Source organism: Micropterus salmoides, unplaced genomic scaffold, assembly GCF_014851395.1.
Source record: "Micropterus salmoides isolate LMB-PRFRI ecotype aquatic unplaced genomic scaffold, ASM1485139v1 Ms_hic_scaffold_21, whole genome shotgun sequence".
Taxonomy (NCBI): Eukaryota; Metazoa; Chordata; class Actinopteri; order Centrarchiformes; family Centrarchidae; genus Micropterus; species Micropterus salmoides.
Genome location: NW_024041262.1, coordinates 21690640 through 21712577, shown reverse-complemented (window position 1 = coordinate 21712577; position 21938 = coordinate 21690640). Strand labels below are relative to the sequence as shown.

At 38.2% G+C, this 21938-nt stretch overlaps 1 protein-coding gene across 1 annotated transcript in view; it reads right to left on the bottom strand.

The window, feature by feature from the left end:
* LOC119915508 (ankyrin-3-like) overlaps positions 1 to 21938 on the bottom strand; it is a 116158-nt gene that overhangs the window by 73248 nt on the left and 20972 nt on the right. The window contains 6 exon segments of the mRNA XM_038735056.1: positions 714 to 737; positions 2015 to 2200; positions 6462 to 6560; positions 9998 to 10096; positions 12701 to 12799; positions 13814 to 13915. Coding sequence (XP_038590984.1) covers positions 714 to 737; positions 2015 to 2200; positions 6462 to 6560; positions 9998 to 10096; positions 12701 to 12799; positions 13814 to 13915 — 609 coding nt within the window.

Here is a 21938-nt window from a genome sequence, read left to right as displayed (position 1 = left end):
GTTAAGCTGCCGTCAATGCAACTCAACATTTCTGGTAGATTCTGTTCCCATTATTGGTAAGCTTTTCAAGTAAAGAATCTCTGGGAAGTTTTGAGTTTCACTGACGGCAGCTTAATATCATTTGGGAAAATGGGAAGAATGGAATTAATAGGTGGATGAAACCAGAACAGCAAAGTGGCTAGAATTACATTACTCTAGTCGTTTGTTGCACTGGTGGAATTAGTGCTGTGGAAATGTACATTATGCTGAATTTACCATGTGAGAGCCGTTGTTGTTGACTCCATAAATCTTTTTTTTTTTTTTTTTACCTGGCCTGTATTAGAGACAGGTCTTAATTTGTTGGCCCCCAGATAATATATGCAATTTTACGGTACATTACAAAATCTACTGAAAAGGACCTAAGTTTGCCTATGATGACAAAAATGTTTTCAAAAGCTCTAGGTATAATTAAAAGTGCTTTAATGTTATTTATTTCATCTTTGCCCAAAGCAGCAAGCCACTGGATGCACACAGAGCAAAAGGTCGAAATGCAATGCAGGCTTAAAAACAAGCACACAAGGGAGGCGCTGTCAGCAGCAAAAGCATTCATGCCAGCATTTAGCGTTCATGCTGGTAAACAGAAGGCTTTGGCTTTGCAATGGTGACCATGAGTGAACAATGACAGGAGAGAGGAGAGGAGAGGAGAGGAGAGGAGAAGACAAGACAAGATGTACCTCTGTTGTTCTATTCACCATCATCTAGAAGGGAAAAGGTAAATGGGGAAGTGGTAGGGTAAGAAAAAGGAACATATACAGGGAGGGGGGAGTAGGAGAGAATGGGGTGGTTAGTGCACCACAACAACTACTACAACAGCAACAACATGGTAGCACGAAGCTGTTGAATGGGTATATGAGAATGTGGCCGGAGATAATGAAAAGAACTAAAACACAGAGGTAAACACAACTAGATGATGGACTGAGATTCTCCTTTACAGTGTTATTTCCTTTATCTACACTGACACTGACTATGTGGTAAATATATCTGCATTATTGTTTTTAACTGTGATGGCCCTGCCTAGTGGGATGTTGAACTGGTGGTGAAGGCCAGTTTACTGTTTTCCCTTTCGTCCCTGAAGGTATCAGCGCCCGTAGGCCAGATTGGGAGCACCTGGGCCAGACGTTCTGGGAGGATAAATACCCTGGCCCTTTTGCTCTTGCGCTCTCTGATCTGGTCCCTCTTCTGCCAGTGGCACATCTTCTGTTTTGGTAAAATTATGTTTTTTTACCACTCATCAACACTCAAACTTCATTCATCCACATTTACACCACTGATGTCACTGTCACACAAAAAACTGACATGGCATTAGGAGTAGGTTTAAGAAGTGTGTGTGTGTGTGTGTGTGTGTGTGTGTGTGTGTGTGTGTGTGTGTGTGTGTGTGTGTGTGTGAGAGAGAGAAAACAAAAAAATGCATTTTTTACTAAAAAGAGCTTTTACTGCCATTTCTACAATTTGATTGATGCTCATTTCTAGCATATTTTTAGGAAAATACTAATTGCAAAAATATGTATTATCTGAGGTAAAACCTGAAGCAAATATAAGCCTGCACTTTTTTGCTGAGTTAGATGAGACGATCAACACCACCCACATGTCTGTACACTAATTATGAAGCTGGCTAACTTAGCTTAGCACAAAGTCTGGAAATAGGGAAACCGCTAACATGGCCCTGTCCAAAGTAACAAAATCCACATACCAGCAACTCTAAAGCTCATTAATTGACATGCTATATGTAATTTGTTCCAACATCATCTTTCCCCCCAAAAACAGGGCAATACACCCGTAGTACACTGCTAACTCACAGATGCCTGTTCAGTAAAAGAACTAACCATACATCACGCCCATAATTCACACAAGGTATCACAGGACTAGAAATAAGCTAGATAGTATGTGAAACAGAAGAAAAAGAGGAAGTGTTTTGATTTATTTAACAGTAGGTCATAATGGAGTTGTAATCCTGCCTATCAAAAAGAGAGTGTACCTTGGACTCCACGTCAGCGTTGTGGTCAGTCTGGAGGAGGAGCGCAGCAGCCTTGGTGTCATCTTTTCGTGCGGCGATGTGCAGCGCTGGCAGGCGGACCTTCCCTTTGGTGTCGTTTTCCAGCAAGAGGGAAACCACCTGGTCATGGCCCTGCTGCAATGCCACCGCCAGGGGAGTGAAACCATCCTGTGAACCAGCAGAAAGAGTTAAGACCAGGAGGTGGTAACGTTACTGAGACAGATACTTAAGTTAGCTGCTAGCAGCTACCAACAGCTAAACCAATGAACAAGAAACTTCCATTTTCAAAATAACTTTAGAGAAAAACATTTAACATAACAATTTTTTATGTGTTATAAGCCAAACAAATTGTAATTTAAGAAGACATTTACCAGCTATTGTTTTGCAAATAAACAACTATCCATTTAAAAATCTAGCAGGCTACAATTAAGCAGCTAGCATAGAATCGACGAGTATAGCAAAGTAGAATAAAATTGAAATAAATAGTAAAAAAGTAAAATAGAATTAGATGCACAGTAGAGTAAGTAAAATAAAACAGAATAGAATAGTAGGGTATAGTAGGGGTCGAGTGGAGAAGAATAGAAAAGAGTGCAGTAGAGCAGAATATTATAGAATAGAATAGCAGAGAATCTTTTTGGCTGCTTGTGCTTTAAAGCATCAACCAGAGTTACATCAAAGCTAAATCCTTTGAAGTGGCCGACTGCTGTCGTTACTGCAGCCGAGGCCTCCCTGTGTAAAGTTAAATTATATAGCTGCCTATTAATCTGATGAGAGACACGCAGGGTCAGCAGCGGTGCCTCCAGAGTAATGTTAGTATTCCTGTCTCATCTGCAGTCCTGCAATGTGTTTATAACTCAGCCAGGCTCACTCCCAGAAAGACACTCCTCTTCAGTGTTATTCATCAATACAGGGGGATAATGTGATAAGTAAGTTACTAAGATGCATGGACTGTTACCTAAAAGTGACAGGCGTGCTTATTCAGACATGAGTCTGACATGTTAAAGATTAACGTAAAGGGGTGCATGTGTGAAAGGGGCTCAAGGTGTGGAGAGCAATCTTATAGCCATTTGGCGATTTTGGCATTTTAATGAATGCTCAACAGAAGTGCATGAGTAGCAGTTACCTTGCTCAGGGACAACTCAAAAGGAAATTTAGCTGCTAAGGGGCATAAATCAAGAAGCACACAATATGAAACTAACTACATACTGCACGCATACACACACACCATTCACACAGGTAATATAAATAAATGAGACACACAACAGCAACTACTAACAGCAGTATCTGTCATCAAAGAAAAGGAAAGATTTCTCTCAAGTAAAATGCAGTATAAATATAAATATGCAACATAACAGACAGATCATCTGTGTGTGTGTGTGTGTCTGAAAAGGCGTGTGTGTTTACACAGGACGCCGGCTGTCTGGATAAAACCAACTCAGCATCACTACACCCACACATCAAAGCAGAACTTCCCCTCAGAGATCCTGCATAGCTCACACACCCACACAAACACATACACACACATAAATACAAACACATGTTCATAATCAGATCCACAAACATCTCTGCAAGACACACACACACACACGCCCACTACCACGGGCACACAAACGCGTTTCAAATGCATAAATTTAGCCTTTTTAAGAATTTCTAAAGTCAGAAGTCATCCCAAAGCACTACCCTGCTGTTTCATCTGCTTTATAATGGATTCAGGAAAAGACACAACGTCTGTTTAATGTCCTAAAAATACCTCCAGAGACGCCATCAGCAGCAGCAGCAAACAAAAAGACACTAAAAGAGGGGTTTTGATCTTTTTTTCTTCAAGTTTTAAAACTTGCAATGACACAGCATCAGTTTGCCTTACTGAAACAAAATTAGCTAAAAGCATTACAACATTAAATCACACAAATCTAAACTATAGAAAGCATGACACTATGTACCTATTACAAGTTATTTAATTGTAACAGGGCGATTAATATGCCATAACTTAAAATTCATTATGGATCATACATTCAAATCATAAAGAAATACTGAGGTTAAATGTGGATATTACTGCAGTAATTTGTACATTGATATGTCAAACATTTGTAATTTAATGCTTTAAAATAAAATACATGCAATATAAAAAGATCAAATGTAGATTTTTTAAAAACAACAAATTTTCTGATCTACTCTGCCTCACGCTATGAAATGGTTAAAAACCGGGACTTGCTTCAGACTTGGATATGTATTTCCCCACATGAATAATTCACTCTGTCTCCGACTGGAGGAGACTGTGGGGAGGAGGAAAAAGAAGGGCAACAGCGAGATGTGGTGGGAAAACGGGGTGAAGAGGAGAAGGAGGCAGACAAAGGGAGGAAAGATGGCGAAGGAAAAAAAAAAATAATGAAAGGAAAGATGAGGTGTAATGAGGAGGCAGAAGAGCGGCCATGGAGTTGTTTGTGTACTGTCAAGTACAGAGCTCTGTAAACAAGTGCGCCACGCTGATAAACAAAATGAGGTGGATGCAACTTCAATTTATATTCAGAAAACAGCGGCGTCATCACTGCCTACTAACAAGAATGTTATTCCTGAGCCATAGAGCTCCACTTTTGTACAAAAACTATTAAAAACACATCGAGTCAAACTGTTACACTGCTTCACATCATCCACACACTTAACCACACGTCCTGCTGCCATAAATACACACTAGAGCACCAAATGTGTATTAATCCGCCACGGAAAATAGTTCCCAACAAACGCACTATTTACTCCTGTTTCAGAAATGTTTGCTAAAAACTACAGAGCCCAGCTGTTTTCGAACATTACTGAGCCATTTGTAAGAATTAAAGTATATTTACATTTATTTGTTTAGCTTTTAGACTTTGCTATACATGTCAGAGGTTGCACGCCTCTGGAGCAAGTAGAGGTTAAGTGTCTTGCTCAGGGACACATTGTGGATGTGTCACAGTGGGGGATTGAACCCAGGTCTCTCACACCAAAGGCATGTGTCTTATCCATTGCGCCATGACCACCCCATATATATTTGTGTCCAGTTTTTAGCGTATTTAGTACGAATGAAAAAGTTTCACCAGGCAGGAAGTTACTGACAGACAGAAAAACAGATTGGAAGTTTTGGTCTTTTCATCAGTTTTCATAGGCAATCACACACTAGCCATATATAAAATAATAATAAACCTTTATTAGATTTCTGATAAGTCGATAAATAAGAACTGTACCTCACATTTTTCACTTTCTTTTACCATGCGACCTTTAACAAATGGAAGTTGCTGTGGATTTAAGCATCTGCCAAATGAGTAAAGGTAATGTAAGTGTTAACAGGCGGTGGCTTCGAAAATAATTGTTGGTAGGGCTGCGAATCAAAACCAGAAATACAAAAATATTGAAAACTGTCATGTACAGAAGCTTTGTTTAAAAGCTTCTTAACGCATTCTCTAATCAGATAGTTCCCACAATTACAATTTGGCAAGCATCTTATTTTGGCAGTTGCTTGTGTTTAAATATTAAACACTTGAGATGTTTGGCCTCTTTCATTAAATGAAAAAAAGGAGTTTGTAGAAAAATGTTCAAATTTCTTAAAGTAAGATATTATAAATATTATAAATAGTATATAGAAAAGGTATTGTAATGGCACCCTAGGCTGTTGGACATGATGGCTGCTGAAACAATCATCCCTGTGACTTTTTCTTTCATGATCTCTTACCAAGAACAATGTGAAAATCTTAATTTTACTATAGTAGTGAGTAATCTTTGTGCACTGTGGATTACATATTCACCACCTATTTGACAGTGCAGACAAAACCTAACACGACATTGACTGGCCTCATCGATGTGCTTCAGAGGGAGAGGTTTGGCCAAAATGAGGATGTGTTTTTCACACTTTAGTCTTACAGAGGTGGCAGTTGGCCGTCTGCCGGCCTACAACTGCAGATGATGGATCGTACTGACACACTCGCAGCGTAGCACTCGCTCACACTCGCTCACACCACAGATGTCAGACTTCTGTAACGTCACTGTTTCCTCCCTCTGCAGGCATCCAAGGTCACTCTGAATGAATACACCGTCATGCTGCCATCGCCTGTTCTCCTGCTAACTCCCTACCTCACTCTAATCACTCTGTATCTTCTCTTACTTTACCATTTAGTCAACAGATACATCTATAAAAACAATTACCTTTGATTATTTTTACCCCTTACATCATAGTAAACAATGACTTCACATGTTATCCAGCTTGATGGTGGCAGGCACCTATTTACCATTTGCGACAGTCTGTAGGTCACAATTCTGCAGTGTAATTACGGGGGGGGGCTAAAAGAGAGCTTGGATGAAGAGTAGCAATTAGAAGCTGTTATGGGCTCATGAGTGTGTGCGCAAACAGACGTCAAGTGTATATGCGCTGCACATGATGTGTTTGTGCTTGTTTAGTTACCTCAGTGGCGATGCTCTGACTGGAGCCGTTGTCCAATAAGAACTGCACCACATCCATGTGGTTCTCCTGCGCCGCCATATACAGCGGAGTGAAGCCATTCTGGAAAAGAAAAGCACTGAATCAGACCTGAAATCATGATTATGATGTCCGGTCCTGTTTAAAACAAAAAGAACTTAAAGACAGAAAACTCCAAAACGCAGCTGCTCGTCTTTTTACTGGAACTCGCAAGCGTGAACACATTACACCTGTTCTAGCCTCACTCCACTGGCTCCACGTTCATTATAGAAAACATTTTGAGATCTTACTGTTTGACCTCCTACAAGTTTACACCCCCTCGAGGTCACTATGGTCTGCTGATCAGCTCCAGCTAGTTGCCCCTGAAACCAGGCTAAAAAACAGGGCGACCACGCTTTTTCAGCAGTAGCCCTCAAACTATGCATTGAGCTACCTCCATGGGTTAAAATGGTCCCCACCCTCGAAACTTTTAATCCCATCTCAGTTTTATCCCCTGGCTTTTAACCCAGCATTAGAGCTGTGTGGTCTTAAGTTGTTGTCTATGTTTTAATGTGCTCTATGTGTTTTTACATGTGTAAAATGTGCTTAATAAATAACATGGATTGGATTAAACTTCAAAAAGAATAGAAAAAGAAAAAATATTGTTCAAAAGAACAACGTTAAACACGTAAGTCAGGCTGATCTGAAAGTAGGACAATGACAATGATCTATCCCTTGCATTAGATCATTGCAGGCAGTGCTAAAAATCGATGAGCAGGACTGCTTTATGGCAGTATTGGATTTACAGGATATTTGCATTAATGTGATAAAGCACCATGATTTCTCAAGTATTTAATTAACTGGGTCAGCCAAAACCAGACATTCCCATCTGTTTTTTAATCTATAAATGGATCCATGATTATATTTCAAGCAAATGTGCTTAATCATGATATATTGCTATTATATAAAGCACCATGACTGAAGATTTGACCTGTATCTTCAAATCAGTTTGTTCCCGACCTCTACAACTGCACACAAATGTACTATTCCAGCAGACCTATCATGGAGTACATAGTGTCACCTCTGTACATACCTCACACCTGATAACAGCAAAGATAAAAGCTGATCTGGAGCTCGAGTTGAAGAGAGTGTATGTGATGCAGCACTATAAAGAGGTCAAGAAAACTCCATCTCCATAGCAACACAAGGATCCAAAAATCACTTCAGCATGCAGAAAAGCTTATCCTCCTCCTCCTCTTGTCTTTGTATTTATTCTGATGTTTATGCACCAAAAGATTTCCTCTTGTAGTTCACTACCTTATAAAACATTCCATTTAAATTTCACAGTCAAACTGCAGCTATGACCAAGGACACAGTGGAAGTAAAACTAAGAATCAAAATAATAAAACTACAGATAAGTGACTACATACCTTATGAAAAATCTTTTTTGAGCAGTACTTTTCACAAAACACTTTTCACATAGCTTAATAAAATGTACAACTGCATTGCAGGATTACTAAGGTTGTTATTTGCAATGTTAAAGGAATAATTTATCATTCTGGAAAATAAAGAGAGTTACCAAAAAATTGACTTACCTTAGCTTAGCATTAAGACTGATGGCATGAGTAAACAGCTAGTCTTTTACTAATTGATTGAATTGAAATCTTTATTTTGAACATACAAGAGAAAGTATAAAAAAATAAAACAATTTTTTAAAAATAGGAGAAAAACCAACAACAGATGAGCAGCAAACAAAGTACCCTTCTTTCCTGTGTTAACATACTTCTATCACATGTGCAAAAAGGAGTAGGAAGAAGTAAAACTTATGTACTTCTACCCCTATCTAATTCTTACATTCCTTCAATTAACAATTTTTATATTATCTTATTATATTATATATTATATTATCTTATTATGTTTTATGTACATTTATATATATATATAAATAAATGTACACAATATTAAAGTGACCACTGACAAGTATTTATTTATCTAACCACGATTATGTACTTATTCAAACAGCAAAAAATACAACAAAAAACACAAACAAACAAACAACATAAACAAAGGAGCACTCCTACCTTTACTACAGTGCTTCTCGATACCTCTTGAAAACTATTTCTTTGTATATTTTTTTGAAAAGGAATATGTTTGGGCATTGCTTTAGGTTCTCATTTAGTTTATTCCACAATGTCTATGAAGATTCTCAGTCATCCAGGACATAGTTATCAACAAGGGTTGCCCTTGATTTTAACCTTCGTTGGATTTATTCCACAATGTAACTCCGCAAATTGATAAACATAATCTTTTCCTTGTTGTTCTAAACCTATTAGTCTTATAATTCCCCCTTCCCCTTAAATTGTTCCCTCTCTCCCACTCAGAGAACATCTTTTGTATATTCCCAGGCAATAGGCTAGGTAGTTAATGTTGATAAGTGCTTCCCCAAACCTCTACACAGTAATTCAAATAAGGTAATAATAGTGAGTAGTACATGATGTGAAGTGATTTAAGATCCAGAGATCCATGTGCTTCGCTCTTGCTAGGACTGCAATCCTTCTGGACAGTTTGGTTTTGATGTGTTTTATGTGAGGCTTCCAGCAAATCTTGTCATCTATGATCACTCCAAGGAATTTATTTTCATGTACTCTTTCTATGTTAACACCCTCTATCAGTATCTGTGCTTGATGATTTGACTTACAGTTTCCGAATACCATGAATGTAGTTCTATTTATTTATAACCATTTTCTTGAATTCTGAAGTGATTAATTCCAAGAGTTTCTGTAAGCTATCCCCTGAACCAAATATGTTTGTATCATCTGCAAATCATACAAAATTCAATACTTCAGATACTTTACAAATATCATTGATATATAATGAAAATAACTTTGGTCCCAACACTGACCCCTGGGGGACACCACAAGCCATGCCGAGACATTAAGACGAATAATCTCCCATCTTCACAAATTGTTGTCCGTCTCTCAGATAACTAGTTACCCAGTTTAGAACTACCCCCCTGATTCTGATTCGTTCCAGTTTACGGATTAATATTTCATGATTTATTGTGTCAATATATTTGTTTAAAACAAAACTACAATTTGTGGAATTACCAGGGTTTAAGTACTGCCGCTGCCGCTACTACTACTACTCATAGACTGTGCTACTACTATTAATACTACCACTACTACTACTAATAATAATAAAGTTTACTTGTAGGCCTATAGCACTTCTTAAAAACAATGTTACAAAATGCTTTACAAAAAACAAACAATAAAAAGATAGATAAAGGAATATGGTACTATGTTCCACTAAACTATCCTATAACTATGTGTGTGTGTGTGTGTGTGTGCGCGCTGACAATTGAATGTGGGCCAGGAAGCACTGCAGAGCTGCTGACACAGCATACAAACAGAAACACACACACACACACACACACGCGGACGCTGTGTGTACAATAGTTGTCATTTGCATGAACGCACACACTCAAACATGGATTTCCAACAAAGATGATTTCACAATTGGAGAGCTTTGTATTTGTGTTTTACCTGAGACTGTGCATTGACGTTGGCATTGTGGGTGACGAGTTCCTTCACCACTTCTGTCTGGCCAGCAAGGGAAGCTATGTGGAGGGCTGTGTTTCCTTTCTGTTTTGAAAGAAATTAAAAACATTTTAAATTAAATAAAACTTAAAGAATGATTATCCACCAAAGTCAAAGTAAGACGAAGAATATATGGAATTAAAATTCATTAATACTACCTTTCTTGATGTTTCACCATCAATTTATTTTTGACATCACTAAAGCTCAGAATCATGCACCAAGATGGTTCTTACGTTCGTGGAACATTGATGCCCTCCTCTATCTATTCATATAAACATATTGTATTTGTGTAATTAAAAACTTTGGACATATAAAAGTAGGGATGCACCGAGGTGAAAATTCTTGGCCGAAGCTGAATCTGAATGTAATGAAAAAATTAGCAGAATACCGAAGTACATTCTCATTTTTATTATATATATATATATATATATATACATACATATATACACATACACATACACATACATATATATATATATACATACATATATATATATACACACATACACACACACACACACACATATTTTTTACCCTTGCATAAATTAAATAGTCAAAATGTGCTTTTCACTCTGGGTTTCCCACAGGAGCTGGAGAGACTATGTTACACACACACATATGTTTTATCATTTCTGTGAATATAATCCACTTAATCTTATTTCCATCCTGTATAGACACCTTATTTTGAAAACCGGACGTTGTCACAAGTCCGACCCAATTTGATAAATAATGTTGTATGTGATATTGAGTAACATGAAGATAGCCTCTCTTTAGGTAGTACTCTCATACTGCAACACTTGTCTTTGTAAAGAGAGAAAATGACAGGATAAAGTCTCCTGCCTGTCAGCTCGCTCTGGTCCGTTTCAGTGGACTTACCAAAAAGGCTTGAATATGTGTGCACTCCAAATTTAGGTGCGGCTAGCTTAATCGCCTTCTCAGAAACGAGTGACAGAAACACTCGGGGTCAGACCGTTTGTTGCCTTTTCTAAGAAGTCAGCCACAGATGGAGTGGATGTGCTAGGAGACAATTCAGCAGAACTGTGTCTGCAAAAGGCGATATTTGCGTCTTTCTCAGACACTTAAAATGCATCCACACTGCCGACATGTCATCATAATTGTTTTGTAAAATTTCTTCGGCCTTTTGACTTATTAGGTCGAACACCAAAAGTGCTTTTTTTGCTATTTCGGCAGATTAATTTTGGTGGCTTAATATAGGGATGCACCAAATATTCAAGTCAGGGTATTATTTTGTTAATCTTTATCCAATTGAGACATTATTATGAAAGAGAGATAGACAGGGAGTGAGAGTCAACAAGTATAGAAAGAGAAAAATTGATAATGAGAAAATAAGTACAATCTTGTTGCATGTTGAAAAAGTGAGGTATGAGAGCGAGTTGCTTAATACTGAACCTCTAATGGATGCACCTGTTGTGTATATGTCAGCTATAACAGCTAAGTAGCAGCTGTTGCCATGTTGTCATTCCTGCTGCCACTGGAACCTCCACATTTACACCCCCCTCATTCCCGAATCTGAAGTGCTGTATCTCCGTGTACACATATGTAATGATAGCCTATACATTTTTAGTCGCCAGAACATAACTTACTCTTTCGACCAAACAGAATAAAATCAGAATTTGCCAGCAGTTTCCTCTCATGGATGGAGTTAATATGCAGCAGAGATGCACAAACTGGGGCTTCAACTTCTGCTTCCCTTACAGTCAGTGTGTTCATATGAAATCAAACCTGCATCAACAAACTTAACACAACACTGACATATCATCTTATAAAGTTGATATGGTGAGATTGGTAGCAAACAGTTGCCTATTTACACATCCAGCAGACATGAAGCGACATTAGCATTTATTTGGAGTTGTGTCCACCTGGTGTTAGTCCAATTTTCACTCTGCTTTTAGCTCTATTTTCCTCCTGAGGGATATATCTGGCTCTTTAGTTGCTAAATACCCTGCTGTGTTCACCGTCATTTAGCCTACCGTTATTAGCATACAGTTTTGTCAGTTAAGGTTTAAGGGTATATTGTGTTAATTTTGTGAAATGTAATTTTAAATCTTCTTTATCTACATCATTAAAGTGTCTAGCTGACATTAGCCTTCTTGCTTAGCTAATTCTGTTAGTTCAGTTAGCTTCACAGTTACAGCTGGTAGTTATCGGGTATAAACAGTAGAAATTGATGTCTACATAAGAATTAGTTTGTGTGGTGCAACCCATTTTAATTTAGTGATGGGCAAATCTCCCCCGTTCTAACTAGGCTAAATTTGACCCTACGAAGAGCTGCTGCAACCTACTCCAGAAGAGAAACTAGCAAGCGATGCAATTGCTTTTTCACTTGATCGATTACTGTGTGGAATTACCCTATCACTACTGGTTCCAGTAAAGAGTTTTACTGTCACATAATTTAAATACACCACCCAGCCACAAAACATTAAGTGAGAAACACTGTCATGCACATGACAAGACCGACTATTTCCTTTTACTAAATCAGTTCACTCAACGTCTCTGCTAACACACAGCCATTCATCTCCTTTAGTGCTGCTTAAGCAATGTGACTTTGGGAAGGAGCTGACAAAGCAAACTACAGTAGGCCTGTGTGTGTGTTTGTCTCTGTGTGTGAGACTCCTGCATGGCACACACCTTAGTAGCTGCATCCACATTGGCACCATGCTTGATGAGCTCAGCCACCACTTCCACATGGCCCTCCTTCGAGGCCAGATGGAGAGCATTCAGGCCATTCTGAAGAGAAAGTAAAGAGAGAGATTTCAAATTAAGGGCATATATTCAGCCCTTCATGAACCCTTATAGTATTAGCCTAGCATCATTCTATATTTTTGTTATTGTTGACACTCCAATGAAAAGACCAAAACTAACAATGTGTTAGTCCGCCTCTTAATACTGTCTGACTTCTTTGACCTGTCTGTGCCTCTCAGCCCCAAGCCCATTGGTGAATACTGAAAAGTACAATCTTCAAAAGGTTCCATGAGTTTAATCTTGTTTAAAGTAAGTATTTAAATAAAAACAACTAAATTACTTTTTTAAACCAGCAAATGCAGAGGAATAGAGGAGCATTTGTTCATATATTTGTTCAGGATTATTTTTAGCAGTGGCTTAATACACATTTAGTGTATGTGGGGTTGAGTCAAACTAAACTGCAGTGTGTGTTGAAGTGTGTGGTTTTGAAGGAATGCAACAGTATGACTCACTGGTGTGTTTTAATAGTTTTTTGGAAAACAATGGAGCTATATGGAATAAGAAGTAGCCTAAGATATATTTGGCTTTGGATACACAAACTGCTTGTTAGTCTGATTAATTAATTGTTGGTTTTGTTTTGTTTTTTTTACAGGATTTCTTGACAAGAAGAAAATGTAGAATATTGCCAGCATTTTCCTTTAAAGTATTACTTCAAAACATTTTCTACAGCAGATGACCTTGGTATCCACCGGGGCTGCCCATATACAGTGATACTCTGTCTGCTGTCCAATAACTAAAATTTTATTAAGGAAAACCTTAAATGATCTTATAGACAGACTCCACAAGAACAAGACTACAGCCATGCTAGCAGCTGTGTGAAGCTGGTGGTGCTTTGAGCTAGACGCTAACATCAGCATGCTAACATTCTGATGTTACACAACATAATGTTTACTAATATATATATATATATATAAAGATCTCTAACTTAACGCCAACCCAACACAGATTACTACTAAGTGGAAGTACACTGATTGTGTGTTAGCACAGGTGTTAGCTCACCTGATTGCAAATATTGATGTCGACTCCATTCTTCAGGTAGTCCAAAGCTTTTTCTAGGTTCCCCGCCCGAGCTGATCGCAGATAGCAGGCATTTACATCAGTCTGCAGGAAGAGAGAGAGAGAGAGAGGAACAGGTTGGTTTGTCATCTTAACTTCACTGACGAGAGAGATTACTGCAGGTACACGAGAACCAGGGAAAACTGCTGGCCTGTAAAATTAATAAATCTATCTAATAAACAATTACAAATGTAATTAAAAAATACAGAACAAAATAGTAAACCTTTTGCAGTATCTATGAGCACAGAAAAAATTAATTATGAATTATTTAAAAACAGCAATAACATTTCTTTTATAACACAGATTATTCTAGGCTATTTATTATTTTGGAAATACATAAAAATATTGCAGCATTAGCCAGGAGCTATTATTTATGTGTCATAGCATCCACATGAATCCCTGCAGTAAGAGATAAGTTGAATAAATCCTTCAAGGCTTGTATGTTATTAGATGAAAAAAATAGGGTAAATTGTGTATGGCAAGCCCTTTAGGAGAGCAAAGAAGCTGAATAAGAGCCAAAACAAGTAAACATTTGAAGGTTTGAGGGTGAAAGTAATAAATAATAAAAGTCCAAAAACATCATGCCAGCTTGTTTAAACAGCCCAACGCCAGGCCAAGACTAACCAGCCTGCCAAATCCAAGCCTCCTTATTTCTGATTGGTGTTCTATTCGAGCATCTTTTTAGGAGAATAATAACTATAACTGAAAATATCTCCACCATTTAAGGTTGGGCAGCCCAGGCTGTATGTAGCCTGAGAGGCAAGACACAGGACACAGGGAGGGGGGGATTCTGAGAAGTGAGGGGTACATGCCCCCCACTGAATTAACGACTCATGAAGAAAATGACAACTGAAACTGGGGGCTGTCAGCACCCAAAATGACTGTTTCTGAACACTGTATAGCATTTTTCTCAAAAGGCAGTGTAACTGGGTCAAATAAACACAGTTAATGCTAAAATCTACTGCATGCACCAGCCTCCATGACTAACTGTTTTTTCTCAGGGGAGCATTAGCAACAGAGACTTAGCAATCTGCAGTTAGCCCGTCACAACTGAAGACACGTACCAATATCAAGCCGTGCTGAGGACTTTGCATGAGGGAACTAAAAATGCTATGTGTGCATGTGTATGTTTGTGTCAACTCGTGTGTGAGGATTTCAGGGTGTGGCTGAGTGTAGGAGTGGGTGAATGCAGGGGGTTTGTGTAGAAAGAGAAACAGAGCGTACATCAGTGGTGGTGGGATGTTGATGCAGAATGACATGAGTGTGTGGAGGGAAGACAAACAGGCAGGCAGGCAGGCAGGCAGGCAGTCAGTCAGTGTGTCTCCAATTTCATGATTGCAGTGCAGTGCTACAGTCTGCCACACCCATGTAGTCGACAGATGCCCACACAGTACACACGATAAGCTCTCTCCAATTACCCTTCGTTCGTGTGCCTATTAACCCTTCATTATTCTCTAGGAAGCTTATACACACAAAAAAGGCATTATAGAGTTAGTAACAGCCTGAGGGTTTAATATCAGGTGTAATATGCTCTTAGTTTTGCAGCTGGGCTCATTCATAAAACCCACTTTCACACACAAACATTGGTACAGTTGATAGTAATACAATAGTATATCAGTTTGACTGAAAACGACTAAACTGTGTCCTCTTAATGCCTGGACTGGAGAGGCCCTGTGTTGATCAAAATGCTGTGTCAAGTTTGTTTTGCCCCAGATTCTGCCTCTTAGGCAAAACACATGCTGGCCTAACTTCTGAGTGGAGGTTGTTGGGGCCTTACGCAGCTTGTAAGGAAGACTAGACATTACTCAGGGATTAAAAAGTCCCCCCAATTTGCTGATGTAAAAATAATTTAGTTTTAATTAAAAAATAATTCTAAAAAGAGGTTGGAACCAATCATCAGTGAAACACAATGCAGTAAAATACAGTGCTCTTTGTAGCAAGAAAGAAATCGAACATTATTTATTGAGTTTAAATGTTCAACATTGACACTGGAAAACTGGCAGTTTGATTTTTTTTCATATAAAATCAAAAAGTATCAGGTCTCTGTCAAGGAAAAAGGTTGTTATTGGATTGGTTCATTATAATTAAGTTTTTTGTATACTAACATTACTACATAAACCATCATAACCAATGCAATCATAATTTATTATTAACTAGATTTTATAAATAAAGAAAATAATGCAATGTAATACTTTTTATTGTATTATATTGTAGTACTTGTTTTTGTCGTTGTTGCAAGAACATCTGACTTCATTGTGTCCATCCCACTTCTGAAACCAAACTTACGCCTTTGGAAGAGTCATAGAGTTAAGGAAACAGACTCAGAAAAGTCGATTACACAGCAATATCTACAGTTTGCCACTAGCTACAGTAACATTGGATGGTCATATCAGACCAAGTAAGGCTGTAGCAGCAAAACCTCTGGGTGCAATGAATCAAGCAAGGGTGTGTTTCAGTGCTTCTGAATTCAACTTTTCATTTTTAAGAGGAAGAATGTTATTTCTTCTTTCAAAATTTACATAGTCTAGCATTAATACTGTAGATATCAAAAGCCAGCGAGCCATTCATTACAAACTTGTGCTATGCAAACTGATATATGCCAATATTTCATGCATGATGCAAAGCACATCTTGGATATTATATTTCCATTTAAATGGAATAGTGCAGCTATGAAAACATGGAGTCTTGGAATTGAATATTTGATATCAGTCAGTCAGTTAGATGAAAAACTATTCTGGAAAGTTAACAGTAAATGCTATCCATAGTCCTAGAATTTTAATTTAACCACATTGCAAGACAGACTAAAATTATACAGGCATGGTAGCCAAATAGAAATTAATTAAACTGCCAAACTATTTAGATCAGGTATTTGTTTTTTTCCTGAATGATCCAGGTTTCCCATTTAGTTTTAAAAACATCAACAACATATGACAAGTTGTGACAATGGATTTCCACTTTGAAGATTAAGAGTAGCATAGGCTTTGTCTGTTATTTAAAGAATAGTCTTGTGTTACATTCATTCTCATCATGTTCACTGCACCATGATCTTTGTTATTGTAGACAGACTGTAGGCTAAAGCTGATTGCTGAGCTCATTTCCCACTTAGAGAATGGATCTTATCCGAGTTCATCACCACGCGTCCACAAACACGGGGTGTTTTTGGTGTCAGCGTCCATTCAGTGGGGCAGAGACTAAGGGGCTTACCGGACATCAGGCTGCGACCAAGACATCAGACACACGCATAGAAGTTGACTGACTGCTACTGCGAGAACTTTACAAACCTCTCAAATACAGTTTATTATTACTATTATTATAACTTTTATTGCATTGAAGCCTTTGAACATGTTTTTGAATTGTGTTACTTCATTAATGCAGTATCATTACATCCTTATTTCTGGTCTGACCCTGCTGAACCTAGACAAATCACACCAATAAACTGAACACACAAACACTGAAAATCACCAAACAAAACAGAAACCACCTCACCAAACACTGACACAGTATACTGTCACAACTTAAATACTATAGAGCAGTGTTTTGGTCTCCTGATCATTTCATTGTTTACATCAAAACCTTTACATGGTTTTCATATATCTACTGTGGATACCAATGTAAAAGCTCATGGAATTCCCAATAAACATGACTTTGAATAATCTAATACTGCCTGTTAAAAATCTACAGACTCACACAACTGAATAATATAATTCCCTTTATTTCAATGAAACAAATAGCCTATCCCTTGAATTCAAACTGCTTTAACACCATGTCTTTAGCCTCTTTGACCAAAACAGATGCAGAACTTTCATTCAACCATAAATGGAGCACATCTGTTTATCATATGTGGATAACCTATATATTACATCGTCTTGTTTCTGTTTTGCAGTGTACCCATTTATGTACAGACAATTTTCATTGGATTACTTTAATATTGAGGTGAAGTTAAAAAAGCGATGATTCTCTGGCAAGTTCTGGAGTTAAAAGGAGCATCTTTTTTATGATTATGATGGACTTTTATTCAAAATAGCCATCAGAGATAATGGTATTGTCAAGAAGTTTGGGTCACACCCAATCTAAACATACGCCTAACGTGTCTCTGTGATCAGATTTGACTCCAAGAAGACGAAGAATTACAGCAATCATATGCCAAAAAGTACCTTAATTGCCTCCATGAGCTGTGTGTCACATCACTGCTGCTGCTGCAATTGCTGCCCGCGTTGATAAGGGGCAAAATTCGCAACGAAACTACACCTTAGTTTAGTGTTTCTTCAACACTGCCATGTGCCTGTCCCTTTCACCTCACACAGTATGTTTACCTCCCGTCTCTCTAAAAGGCTAAGCTACTATTAACCCCTGTATCACATGACCCTGTGTAGCACATATTACCACATCGCAATAAAGCATCAATCATAGCAAATAAATCATCCTGTTTAAAAACATAAATAAGTGTAATGTTTACCACGTACAGGTGCAGATCACATATGTGCTGCGTTTCATAAATATGACCCTCAATATCAACATGCAAATGGTCATTAAGCCAGGCTTAGTAACACAAGCTACAAAAGTAGTGGAAAAAGGAAAAGTATTATTCAAAGTTTCTTTTCAAATATAAAACATGTCCTGAGGATTGTTTCTGTCACTGTTTCATGAAAGCAGTACACCCTGAGAGGCAGTTCATTGTCCCTGTTAATCCCTGTAAGGCACAATGCCAAGCCTTTTAAGTTAAATGTGGCACAAGGCTCGGCTTCTCATAACTCAGAATTCTAGTTCAAAGGATTTCCCTCTTAGAAAGTACTTTGGCTGAAGCGCACTGAAGTCCAGTTGAGTATCTCCCAGTTTTGTAAACATGACACGAATAGCTGCACTTGTCCACTTGTTAAAATCTTTTATTCATTGTTACATAACAGACAAAAGATATAATTGACAATATCTTTGTGTCACTTTTTTATGTTTGTCGTAGCTGTTATTTGAACTATCAGGTCTTGGAAGGTTATCCTCTTTAAACATAGTTTCTGGCTGCATTTACAACACAAATGCACAGCTTGATGTACTACAACAAAAATGTAAAACACAGACATCCTCCTAGAGTATGACTGAAAGGAACAATGAAACGAAGGGAACTGATATAAAAGTAAATGCAAACTTATACTTATACCACTACATCCAGAGATAAAAAAGGTTCATGAACCTGTAGCATGTCTGTCAGATAAATGCTTTACAACAGTAGCACCATTTTCACAGGCCTGTGTGAGAGATTAAAGTCTTGTCTGGTTACTCCGCTGAAAACAAAACCCATATGTACTGTATATTATATTGTCTCAAAAAAAGAAAACATTAAGATATGAGCAGATAAAGAGTGAAAAAAAAGCTTAGAATGCTTTTGCATGACTGAGTGTGTTGAGTAACAGACAGTACATGCATGTAGATGTGCACACAGGAATGTCACTGAGCTCATGGATGCCACCCGACTACAGAATTAGAATCAATAAAAAATGTCTCTTATTCAAGTGAATGTTCACGCCTGCAAATCCTGCCATTAACTTCCACTTTATTCACTATAAGGCCCCTCAGGTTGCTCCTGATCTAGTGCTGTGCCACATTGGTAAGGTGTGAGCCAAGAATGCAGTAGTCACTATGTTGTTTATTACACTATTCCTGTGTCCACATTAGAGCTGTAACGATGAAACAATTCATGGATTAGAGGATTGACAGAAAATTATTCTGCTACTCTAAATGATGATGGAAAAATCTAAAATGTCTAACATTCACTGGTTCTAGCCTTTTATTCATCTCATGAAATACTGTGGTAAACTGAATGTCTGGGTTTTAGTGTTAGACAAAATAAGCAATTTAGAGATGGCAACATGGGCTTTTCACCATTTTCTGATGTTTTAACCAAACATTTATGACATTCTATTTGATCATGAATATAGTTATATATAGTGAATATAGCCCATGTCCACATTATGGCTTGATACAAAATATTGAACAGAAGTGTGATCTGAAAATATGTGGATAGGATACTTACAAAAAACAAAACAATTGTTTTTTTTGATTGATTTAGTGGCAGCAGACTGACTCAGATAAATTAACTGAGAAAAAATATATTGTACATTATATTATTTATATTAATATTGTAAAAAAGTTTTCTAACCGACGAGTTCATTACCTAATTTTCATCTCTGCAAAACAGATTATGTTTTCTCTCTTTTTTGACTGTGTATCTGTGAAAAAGATGTTTGCATGAAATTTGGTGTACAAGCTGGACTTTGGCCAACTAACATTATAAATGTATTTGTTGGTGACCAAATCAACACAGATACTAAAAAGACTCAAAATTCTAATTTTAATTTTAGATGATTGAGAAATCAGTTCAACGGGTAATTTCTTTATTGATGTCTTGCGGTTGTAGCAGCAGAGTGGAAACTTGTTCTGCATTGGCTATGTGTCATTCCAGTGTAACTTTATTTATCCACGAGAGATATGTAAAGAATGCTACAGTCACTCTTTTTTCAGATCGCGCTGCTTCACACTCATACAGTTACACACATTCCAACATGGGAGCTGCCCCCTTCCAACCAACGACGACACTGAGGGACGAGAGGGCGTCAGTCAGACACATCACCAGCAAGCTTTTCTGTACCGTTACATTTAACAGAAACACATATTTACTGAAAGATTATTTAAAGCCATACAACAATACAGTACATTAGATTTAAGTCATCCTACTTGATCTGATAAAAAATAAAAATTCCAGTTAATATGTGAGTTGATACCTCATTAAATACCATTAAGCTGCAGCTTGGGTCCTGCGGTAAGCCAATCAAGAGCTAGCATATACTGCATTCTGTATATCACATATCATCAGGTTAAGAGGGCTGATGAAGGGCTTTGTTTCTACAACACTATGTGGATGTGACGTAATGAAAAAATTAACTAATTAAAAATGGCAATTTCTAATGTCAATCCCTCTCCTCTTCTGTTATTCTTTAATTCTCCTGTTTTGCTCTTTTATCCCTGTTTTCGAAAAACACAAACAGAGCATGCGCCACTGTCCAAGGTCAGGTGCTCCCACTCACATCACTGCAACATGAAACGGTATCCACAGAACACTGAATGTGTATACAGGCTCATACGTACATAATCAGCAGGAATTTATAAATGTACAATCACTGTGAAGCAGTTGGGAATGCAAACAGGCATTTACACACACACACACACACACACACACTGCAGCAGAGTGGTGCAGCAGAGTTGCCACTGCGACCTGTCCCATCAACGACCCCCCCCCCCCAAACCTATAACGTTCCACCACATCCGACAATGTCCCATCTCTGGACGGTCAACCATAACATCACTAAATCCTTCTGGCTATAAATTCCCCAATCTTGTTAGCATTAATGCAATGTAGCAGGAGAGAGGAGGTTAAGTCTGTTTACAGTCAGTCAGCTGAATGACTTTACAGTAAAGTACAGACAGTAAAGACTTACTTCTGCCAAATAGTCTGCTGCCTCCTCCACTGCCATGTTTCTCAGCCCGCAGCTGAAAGTGTGAAACCTGAGCACTCAATTACTGTAGCTGCTAGCCCTATAGCTTGGAAGCTAGGGAGAGAGGGATGGGGGCAAGAGAGGAGAAGGGAGCAGGAGGGGCGGTCTGTGTGAGAGGGAGGAAGGGAGGGAGAGAGAGAGAGAGAGGGTGAGGGAAAGACAGAGAGTGAAAGAGTGTGAATGAGATAAAGACAGAGAGAGAGAGGGGCATTATGTCACAGCTAAAAATACCTGGCTTGCAGTGAGAAACGAGGAGGAGGAGGGGTGAGGGAGGGAGGGGGCAGAAGAGTTCCAGGGTTAATCTCAAACCAACCCTCAATGGGACAACAAGGGATCAGAGGACAATGCATTGCTCAGAGCGTGTGTGTGTGTGTGTGTGTGTGTGCGCATGCAAGCCACTGCCACTTGTTAAAGGCAGACTATAAAAAAATAAAAGTCCTTTCTAGTTTAGGCTACTAAGTAATTTTACTTCATTAAAGAAGGAAACATTGTCCTTTTCACTCTACTAGATTTATCTGACAGCT